Consider the following 10,964-nt stretch of genomic DNA (forward strand, 5'->3'; position numbering starts at 1 on the left):
GGAAGTAGCTAACCGAGTTTTAATACAGCTGAAGCTACATGACTTATTTGGTCGTCAGCTCTTAGTCAGGAAGTTCCGCGGCGGAAATTCAGCACGATTACGTCACCAATGTCAATTGTCAAACGCATACAATATGTACCGCGACGGAATTTCGGCATGGTGTGTCATCGGTAATTTAAAATACATTGCAGGCGGAATCAAGGCAAACTTCCGGCGCGGAAATTCGGCAGTGTTAATAGGCACAAGAAAAAAAAGATTAGGTAACATCAAGATCATATTTCAGTCTTCACTACCTATACAGACGGACTGCATCTCAACTGCAATCCAACTGCAAATTGCAGTTCAAGTTCAGTTTGAATGCAGTTGACACGACCACAATAGAACTGCAAACCAAACGCGCAGTCGGATTGCAGTTCAGTTGCAGTTGGCGAGCAGTCGTGTGAACTGCATACCGACTGCATCCAAACTGCACCATCCCACCCGCCCGCACGCTCCGCTCTCCCGCGCATGGAATCAGTAGCAAAAATAAGGTTAGAGTGAGCGCACGCGTTGTTTGTACTGATTCCATGCGCGGGAGAACGGAGCGTGCGGGCGGGTGGGATGGTGCAGTTTGGATGCAGTCGGTATGCAGTTCACACAACTCAACTGAACTGCAATTCGACTGCGCGTTTGGTTTACAGTTCTATTGCAGTCATGTCAACTTAGTTATTTAGTTTTATAATCTCTATTAATAATATGTGCCTACAATATAAACCTGGTGCTATAAAAAAGTAAAAAGTTACATCTTTACTACTACTTGGGACTTAGTTCTTAAAACACAATTTTTAGATTTGTGCCCAATGAAACTTAAATATATTCCAAATTTTAGTGCTCCAAATTCTTTGGATATAGTTCTTAGAGGCTCCACAGTTTTTTCCCCTGTTTTTTGGTCAATACACACCATCTGACACCTAGAGCATTGATTTTCCACCTGAAATATAATAATTCTTATCAATATTTTAAAGTTGCAGGAAACTATCAAACTAGAATAAAGTTTTGTATTTAATATCAAACTTTAATTAGGAGCTATTATGCAAGCAAGACAAGACACTGTAGCGGCACACCGCACAGCCTCAGTACAATTTCGTTCCAATATTATCTACTTGTTGTTTGTCTTGGCTATTGCTCGGTACCACAATAAAGTCGTAAGAGAGAAAAAATCCAGAACCAATTCTTACTGTAACTTCCTTTCTGAATAGAATATACATAGTTACCCCTATACAAGGTGTTACAAAACTAAGTGATAATACTTTAGAGTGTGTATGAGTCTCATGTATAGAGTTCATTCATCAAAGATTGTTGAATGATTCAAAATCTATAGGTACTTAAATAATTTTAATCAATTGACATGTATACTCACAATGACTATTTTTTAATAATTATAATTATTATTTTATTTAATGAATTGTTTTTTTATGATTTGCTTTTACTTATGAATTGTTATTTATTGTTTTTTATTTTAAGATTATTTGATTGACTCTATACTTTATTATTTTTACCTGACAAATTGTTATTTCTATTATGATTAAATTATTCTTATATATTTAGACTTGAAAGCATGTAAATGAGTTAACGTTGAATTAATTACTATTATTAAAATGTTAAGTTTCACACACCATTTTAATGGTATAATGTAAGCACAAACTAGACATAAGATAACACCTTTATAAACTACATTATGTGAATAAATGATTTGATTTGATTTGATTTGACTATAAAAGTAGCAGCGCTGGAATAACAACTTTTTTTTAACTTTTATATGGGGAAATTCATGACACTCGGGCACTTGCCCATACAAATCATAAAAAAATATTTGCTCTTTCAGTGCTGTTATTTACACACTGAACTCTATACATATAAGGGATACATACACAGTACACACCCTATTAAGTTTTATCACTTATTTCTACTAAACCCGTATAACTTTAAAAAATATTTTATTACCTTAAATTCATGACCATCAATTATAACAAGTTTCCATTCACTCTCAACCAGCTCCTTCTTCATGTCTATTACTAAGTTACCACGAAATCTATCAGTTACAGATGGAAGATCGTCAACAAATGACGGGTCTGAAATTCTATCTTGTAGCCATTTAACAGTAGCTCTATTTATAAGTAGAAACTGAGCTTGATTGCTTAGAGATAGTAAAGTCTGCTTTTCATCTAGATTTTTCTTGCGCACCCTTTCGTGGTCGTCTGATTGTTTTATTAATCTCAAAAACGATATACCCAGAGCCTCAGATATCCAGTTGGCGACATCATCTCCGCAATCATAACCTTTCACAATATCTGTGCAAACTTTGCTCTGACATAGTGACAACTCTGTGTATTTTGAAGCCAAAGGATCAAGTGGAATTTTAATGGAAGTCATACCTGAAACATAATAAATTACAATGTTAACCAAAGAGCCACTCATACCGTAACATGGCGCAATTTAGCGATGCAGAGTTCAAAATTTAAATGTGAAATAGCGTGATGCGCCTGATTATGCATCGTGGCATCGCCACGTCGTTTCAGTAAGATCAGACCATAAAGAAATGCAGCTTGTGATATTAAATTCTGACTAATATTTTCAGTAGCTAAAGTATTGAAAGTTTGGTTTTCTATTATCTTGCTAATAGTATGAAAAAATACCTTTAAAATTCAAGACCATACATTTTTCTTCCAAGTTTATGTCTGGAAGAATCATACACATATAAGTGTTTTGTTTTTGTGTCAAGCAAACACCATTTTCTCTGATGATCATCCACTCTCTATCATATTCGAAGCCTTTATGGCCAACTTTCCAGGACTGAGGTTTAAAAGCACCACATGATTTAATGGGAAAAATAGCAATTTCCATTAGTGTTATTTCAAATTCCTGTTCATCATATCTTGGTACTGAATCTACTGTTTTGTCAATCATAATATTAATATTTGAAGTTTTTAACAGCTTCCCTGTAGGTAATTTTAAGTTTCCTTCAATGCTAATCAATTGTCGCTTAGGTGTAACGGGCTTTGTTTTGACAAAGCAATTAGTAATCATAGCAACCACTTTGTCCACATCTTCAAAGGTGTTATAGTAACCAAAGGAAACTCGAATTGCTCCTGTAGGCTGACCCTTAACTAAATCTATCTCATCACCACACTTGTGGCCCGACTTGTACAACTCCTTAAGTTCTTTGTTGCTTAGTTTCAAATGCCTTTGACAAGTGCCAGCATTACAAAAACAACCTGTTCTTATGTGGATATTAAACAGCTCTGCCATGTGTTGAAACTGGAAAATAATTAGTTATATTTGAAGTATCAATACAGGAACTCTATACTTAAGAAATTTATATTTTACTAAATGTTGCCCACAACTATTTGCTCAGAAAATTGTTTACACAGGAACAGGAACCATTAATGCTTCAACTCCCAAGCGGTCGAATTCGACCATTAAAACAATAGATTTCCAGGAATCCATGATCAAAGGATTAATTTTTCTTACGATTTGAAGTATCATGAAACAATAAAACAAATTTAGTTTTGTGGTTTATGGGTGAAAAGGTATTTATAAGGAATAAGGTTTATTAATAAATACCTCAGCATATCCAATGTAGGAACCATCTTCTCTCATTATGTTAAAAGTAACAATGCCTCCCTGTTTGTGAATATCAGTGAAGTCTGAATCCATGTAAAACATTATTGCTTTAGAGCCATTAACATGTTTCAGATGTAACAATTGCTCATATAAATCTTTTGCTAAATAAAATGTATGATATGATATAACATCCATAATGTTATTTGATTTAGGTATTAAATTATAAATAGTATCAAAACAGTGCTTTAATAATATCACTGACAAGAATGGTATTGTGCCATCTTCAAATCTGAAAAAAAAATATTTTTATATGAATAATTGTAATAATACTGTAAACAGAAGAGAGTCATGACTTATGACTCTCTTTTGTTTGGTCTAACAATTAAAATTAACAGAAAAAAATATTTTGTAAATGCAAACAATATGAATGTTAAATCTTGTTTGTCTGATAAGATATAATAACAGCTTCAATCACATATTGTGTGCAAAGAATGGGCTATGATAGGTTATGTAAACAATTTGAATGAATAGCAAAAATATTATTTAATATAACAAAATATTGTACCTTTCATGTAGTGTCTGCCTTTTGATATGAAAATCTTCTGTGCTAAGAACAATATCTACGGTACCTCCACCAAAATACTTTTTTTGGCTCAGTAAATTTGCACTGCTGTTCTTTACTAGAAGGGCCCCAAGACCAGTAGGGTAGCCAAAGATTTTGTAAAATGACATGCAAATAAAATCTGGTCTAGTCACAGATAAGTCCAATTTGCTGGTCCCAACATAGGAGGCCACATCCAGCATGATATACCAGTTACAGTCAACATCACATAAATGTTTTTTCATTTGTGTATTTAGGCAGCCATTTTTTATTTTATCAATGCAGTTTATAGGATACTTGAAGCCGTTGAAGTTGCTTTGAGCGGGATACACAAACAATGTATTGCCGGAATGATTTTGTTGTTCCTCCCAATTATTTTCCATTTGTTCACTTGTTATCAAAGAATCCAAAAACTCATCTTTTGAAACATGCAGGACATCTACATCTCTCATTTTGGCTATTTCTCTCAGCCCAATGGCAGATGTGTGATTATCTCTAAGGTAAACAAAGGAACCACAACCTTTGTTATTAGTTTCATTATGGAACTGGAATGCCTCCAGTACAAGTTTCATGGACTGAGTTGCCCCCGATGTGAATATGACACTATAATTGCTTGAGTCAGTATTAAAGTGGTTCAATATTAAGTATCTTATTTGATCCACACAGTCTTTGGTATATTTGTCAGAATGTGGATTCATATAGACACTATTCAGGAGATCTTCATTTATTTTTCTAAGAAGACTTTCAGGATATAATGCTGCACCTGCATTGTCTAAGTAACATTTATCTAAAAAAAGAAAAGGAATAAGTACATATCAAATTATAACATAATAATTGTATTTTGGGGTACTGTTTGTTTACCTTACAATATTTACAACTTAACCTTAAAATATACATAATATGTAAGCAATATAAGTTATGCAACTTTACTACAACATTTCACCACATATTTTTATGCAAACAATTATATTTGTTCAACAATTATAATTTATTTACCTCCAAGTCTGCTAAACTCCTTTGTAATATTCTTCATATTAGCATCATCAATTATTTGACTAAGAATCGACATTTTGTATGGAAGCTATATTTTAGTGTTTCTTCGACGTCATACGGCCTTTTTGTTAACCAGTAACTTCAGTAAGTGTAGCGTTCAACGTACCGAGTAATGGACTATCGGCCTCGGTATGCTGTGTGATAACATAATATCGCTATTGCTAATTACCAAACTGGAACTAAATAACATCAAATGAAATGTTTCTGTAGGGTGTAAACCTAAATACATTTGATATGAAATTGCAAACATTATATTCATATTCGATGAAGATAACACCTTTATAAATTGAAAAGGAAAGGAAAATAATAGGTAATTTTGGATTTTGAAATTTAAAAACTGTCACGTAAACAAATCAATGTCAACTTGACGTTTCTCAAAATCATTTTTTTTATAATATGGCGCTCGGCTTTAATTTAAAGCATGGCCAGGCCAGTCAAGTAAAATATGGCGGGAAAAATTTTTTTTCGTGAAATGTGTACAAAAAAAGTAGTTTTTCCAGATGATCGTCAAGTCGAAAGTCTAGTAAAAGTAAAAAAGTAGTCAGTAAAGTCAACGAGTCAAGTCAGTTGTTTTAGTAAAGTGGTAGACCCAATGATGAAAAACTCAAAGCAGATACTTATGTTACAAAGAAGATTCAAATAGGTACGGCCCAATTGAGCCGTCTGTTATTTAGTCTGCATCGAGCGCAGTCACGAACGTCTTGTCTTACCTAAATAAATTGAAAATGACGTCGTGCGTGTTTCGAAAATGTATCAATTATGACTCGAAAGTAAACAAAACACATGGAATCTCTTACCACATATCTTAATTGCAATAAATACCTCGATTATTTACATTTTCAATTATTTTTTCAAACAATCTGGAAAAATCGAATTTTCGTCATAGCTCGGGCGAAGAAAGAGACAGCGATACGATTCGACGTTTAAAAATAGAACTGTCTCTTTCATGTAAACGGGTTTTCGTATGTTTTGTTTCACTTATCTGTCAAATTTGTCAATGTCTGCAATTTGGAATTTGAAAATTGTTCGGAAGAGATTTAAACCGGAAAATAGTATGGACGTAATATATCTGTATAAGTAGAATATCATTGATACTATCGGCCACATGCGTCGTTACTTAATATTATACTAAAACAATTTACGCTTGCCAGACGGCAACACAGATAACTAAAAAACTGCATATGAGGAGGATTTCATACTTACACAGACGTGTAAGTATGAAATCCTCCTCATATGCAGTTTTATATTAATTGTTTCTCTTGTGCTCATTGCCAAGCCACTATAATAATTATAAAATAAAGAAATCTATTGATACATTTACTGAATGTTGATTTAAATTACAAAGTTGAAGGCTTGGCTTGAATGTGATCTGAAAACTTTTACGACAGATTGTACTATGCAATATTTTGCTTGGCTCCTTTTACATTTTATGTTTTGATGGGATTTCATTTCTTTTTTTAAGTTTTTTTTATGTTCGGGACCGGGACACGGGACCCTATTATTAATAAGTTTTCGCTGTCTGTCCACCGTCCATTCGTATGTCACGAGGCTGGATCTCGAGAGCCGCAATAGCTAGATATTTGCAATTTCCACAAATTATGTATTTCTGGTGTCGTTATAAAATCTAATAGTCCAATTAAAATAAAATAAATTATTAATAGGGGGCCTCATACAACAAACACGATTTTTTCCCCGTTTTTTGCTCTATATCCATAATGGTAGCAGTAAGGTTTTTCGAAAATTTCAGAAAATACTCAACTGTGTTTTAACTTTAATAATTAATATTAAAAATTAAATAAACTTATTGTTTAAGGGGGGCTCCCATACAAATTTACGGTACGGAACCCTATGTACGCAAGTCCGACTCGCACTTGGCCGTTTTCATAATTTTTCCTTTCATTATGAATAAAGATCTATCCGGGTACCAAATTTCAAGGTTCGTCTGCTAGAAGTACCTTAGAATTTTGATGATCTGTCAGTCAGTGAGTGACAAAATGTAGTAACTTTGACCATCTGTAACTATTAAACTATTTATCGAAATTTCACGTAATTTGGAGGTTAAGCTAGTTTTAATACTCGCTCCTAGTGACCGAAATTCTAAATCCCTAGCTTTGTTAACATCGAAGATAAAGGGGGTGTGAAAAAGCCGCGAACCGCTTCGAGAAAAGTATGGTACGGCCGCGTCGTGCCTTTGCTAAAAAGCTTGGCTGGGGCACTGCCGTGCCCCCAGATTGCTGTTTGATTGAAGGGCTATTTTAACCAGTAGGCTGCGGCCTGCGGCATAGATATTCCGTGTCCCTCCCTTGGTATAGTAATGTTACTTAGTTACCCATTTTATTAGGTTCTGTAAGAGGGCGTAATATTTCAGTATGGTACGTACCTACTGCTTACGTAATAATTGTCTACTATTTTTTTTTATGAAATAAGGGGGCAAACGAGCAAACGGGTCACCTGATGGAAAGCAACTTCCATCGCCCATGGACACTCGCAGTATCAGAAGAGCTGCAAGTGCGTTGCCGACCTTTTAAGAGGGAATAGGGTAATAGGGGAGGGTAGGGAAGGGAATAGGGTAGGGGTTAGGGGATTGGGCCTCCGGTAAACTCACTCACTCGGCGAAACACAGCGCAAGCGCTCTTTCACGCCGGTTTTCTGTGAGAACGTGGTATTTATCCGGTCGAGCCGGCCCATTCGTGCCGAAGCATGGCTCTCCCACGTAAGATATTATACTATTATACTCACAATCCACACATAAATATTTTTCAGCTAGTGCTTCACACAAATCTAGTACAAATCACAATTAATAATAAATAATAATACTAACTACTACGTTAATAATATTTTGATTGAAAAACACTTGACAAATTCGCGAGCTAGTAATGTTTAAAAAACGCATTACAGCTGCAGCTGCTGAACTAACATACAAAATGGAAATCAGCGCAATATTGTCCTCCAATTATTTCCATTATATCTACTCGCAATAATGGTAATTGGTAAGTAGTCACTCTAAAAAGAGTTCCTCATTGCAGTGGCCGGTGATATTGTAAAATATGGTCAATTATTGTTTGGGTTAGGTATCTATAATAATTGACCTTAATATACCTAATAATAATATATACCTATTACTACCTCATTAAAAGTAGGGCTCATTGAAAGTAACTTGAAAACGAATGTCTTAATGTCATTCTACATCCAATATGGCGGCTCATTCAAGATAATAATAGTTATTTTTAATGCACTTCTGCAATATGGGTATCAAATGAAAGGGCTTATTGAGAGTAACTCGGAAACAAAATATGTAATGTCATTCTATATCCAATAATTATAGCCTTAGCCAAGATAGGGAAATAGTTATTAGCACTTCTGTAATAGTTATATGGGTATCAAATAAAAGGGCTCATTGAGAGTAAATTGAATAGTAATAGTCAAGTCGTGTCGTGACTCGTGTCGTATCGTGTCGTGACGTGACGTGACGTGTCGTGTCGTGTCATGTCGTGACGTGACGTTACGTGATGTGACGTGCAGTGACGTGTCGTGACGTGATGTTACGTGTCGTGACTTGACATGCAGTGACGTGTCGTGACGAGACGTGACGTTACGTGACATGACGTGAAGTCAAAATTTATTTATCGCGCGTGAACCGTACATTTTTTCAGGATAAAAAAGTAAGTAGGTATCCTTTCTCCTTTCACGGTAAGTAGGTACTCAAAGTATGTCCACACCTTTCAGCAAAATCGGTTCTGCGGTTTGGGCGTGAAGAGGTAACAGATAAACAGATACACTTTCGCGTTTATAATATTAATGATTATGGATAATAAGAAGAAAGACAAGAAGCAGACAAACGTATAATAGACCAAATAATAAATACTGTCAATCCTTCTTGCCCAAGCTACAAAAGATTTATACGCCTTGGAAAATACAACAAGAATAAGTCACGGTCCTTAAAAATATGTTTCTACAATGACGAAATCCCGAAAATAGTCTTACGCAATAAAAATAAGATAAGCATAGATGGAGTGAAGATTTATCCAGACCAAACTATGCAACAACAAAATTATATGAGAAATCTCAAAATTGAATTAGAAAAAAGGAGAGAAAACGGCGAAGACAATTTGATAATAAAATATATTAAAGGGGTTCCTAAAATCATAGAAAAATCAACAATCAAAGAAAAATCAAAAACTAGAGACCACTAAGATATCGGAAATCGTAAACAAAACTTCACGAACAACATTTAAAATTACAGATAATTATGATGAAGTAACAACTAATACTAATAAAACAATAAATTTTTTGTATGCTAATGCTAGAAGTCTGGTAAAAAAAGGTAAACATGATGAACTCAGGTGCATATTAAAGTCTTTGAATAAACTTATACATGTGATTGTTATAACCGAAACCTGGATTAAAAATGAGCAGGAGGCCCAAAGACTCAACCTAGAAAACTACAAACATTACTATAATTATAGGACAACGACTAAGGGGGGAGGAGTATCTATTTATGTACACCAAAATATGAAACATGAACTGTTAGAAGACAAGACCTATGAATCAAATCATTTTCTTTGGATACATCTCGAAAACCTTTCTTTAAATATTGGAGCTATATACAAACAACCTACATCAAATACAAAAAATTTTCTGGCCGAATTTAATGAACAAATATCAAGAAAAAAACGCACTATAATATTTGGAGATTTCAACATGAATTTACTCAGTAAAGAAAAAGATGTCAAGGAATATAAGTACATGCTTAAAGAAAATGGAATACAAATTTTGAATAAAATTGACAAAGATTACTGTACTCGTAAATCGCAGACTACCGCAACTGTAATAGACCACGTTGCTACATCTCTGAAGGATAATTTTTATCACATGACCTTAATAGACACACCTTTCTCGGACCACAGACAGATATATTTCGAAATTAAAAGACTAGGGGTCTTTTATTAAAATTAAAAAAGAAAATAGCTTATGAAACACTGAACTATGAAAAATTATACAACGCAATAAAGACACAAATGTCTACTAATCAAGACAACTATATTGAATTTGAAAAAGATATAATAAATTCAGTAAAACAGTCAAAGGAATTAAAATATAAATACCAAAACTCGACTAACCAAGACTGGATTAACAAGAATATAATGTGTTCAATAAATGTGAGGAATAATTTATGGAATAAGTGGCAAAAATCACCGGGAAACGAAGACCTGAAACAACTCTTCCTGAACCAGAGACGTAAGGTACACAATTGCATTCAACAGACTAAAAAGCAGTACTACTTTAATTTATTTAATAATTGTTCTAAACAGCCGCTCAAAATGTGGAAACTTATAAATAGTCTAACTGATGGTAAAACAAGGGATCGCTATATTCCACCCAGACTACAGACTGATGCTGGCACTGCCTCAGATACACGCGAAATATGTGAATGTTTTAATTCCTTTTTCTCCACTATAGGATACGAGCTTGCGAAAAAAATTCCAAAAAAATTTCATTCGCAACCTCGTGCCATAACTACGGTTAATTCAACTGAGAGTTTACTGTCAGAATTCCAGGAAACAAATATTGACGAAGTATCCGAAATTATAGACAGCCTAAATGCAAATACGAGTGTAGGTCTGGATGGAATATCAACTAAATCAATTAAATGTGTTAAGGAACTTATACTAGAAAACCTTGTTAAATGTATCAATAAATGTCTTAG

At 34.2% G+C, this 10,964-nt stretch overlaps 1 protein-coding gene across 1 annotated transcript; it reads right to left on the minus strand.

The window, feature by feature from the left end:
• Window positions 1-700: 700 nt before the first annotated feature.
• On the minus strand, window positions 701-5,531 carry LOC121727222 (molybdenum cofactor sulfurase). The gene is made up of 6 exons (XM_042114927.1): window positions 5,201-5,531; window positions 4,169-4,991; window positions 3,604-3,892; window positions 2,676-3,297; window positions 1,984-2,414; window positions 701-970 (listed from the first exon to the last, which is right to left on the minus strand). The coding sequence occupies exons 1-6, from the start codon at window positions 5,271-5,273 to the stop codon at window positions 779-781; spliced, it is 2,430 nt and encodes an 809-aa protein (XP_041970861.1). The 5' UTR covers window positions 5,274-5,531; the 3' UTR covers window positions 701-778.
• Between the last annotated feature and the right edge of the window lie 5,433 nt (window positions 5,532-10,964).

The sequence above is a fragment of the Aricia agestis genome, chromosome 5, assembly GCF_905147365.1.
Source record: "Aricia agestis chromosome 5, ilAriAges1.1, whole genome shotgun sequence".
Classification (NCBI taxonomy): domain Eukaryota; kingdom Metazoa; phylum Arthropoda; class Insecta; order Lepidoptera; family Lycaenidae; genus Aricia; species Aricia agestis.

Coding starts and splice junctions, on each gene's coding strand:
- LOC121727222 (XM_042114927.1), bottom strand. CDS start 5,273: ATGTCGATTCTTAGTCAAATAATTGATGATGCTAATATGAAGAATATT. Junction 3,298..3,603: donor CCTACATTGGATATGCTGAG/GTATTTATTAAT, acceptor ATTATTTTCCAG/TTTCAACACATGGCAGAGCT. Junction 2,415..2,675: donor TATGGTCTTGAATTTTAAAG/GTATTTTTTCAT, acceptor ATTATGTTTCAG/GTATGACTTCCATTAAAATT.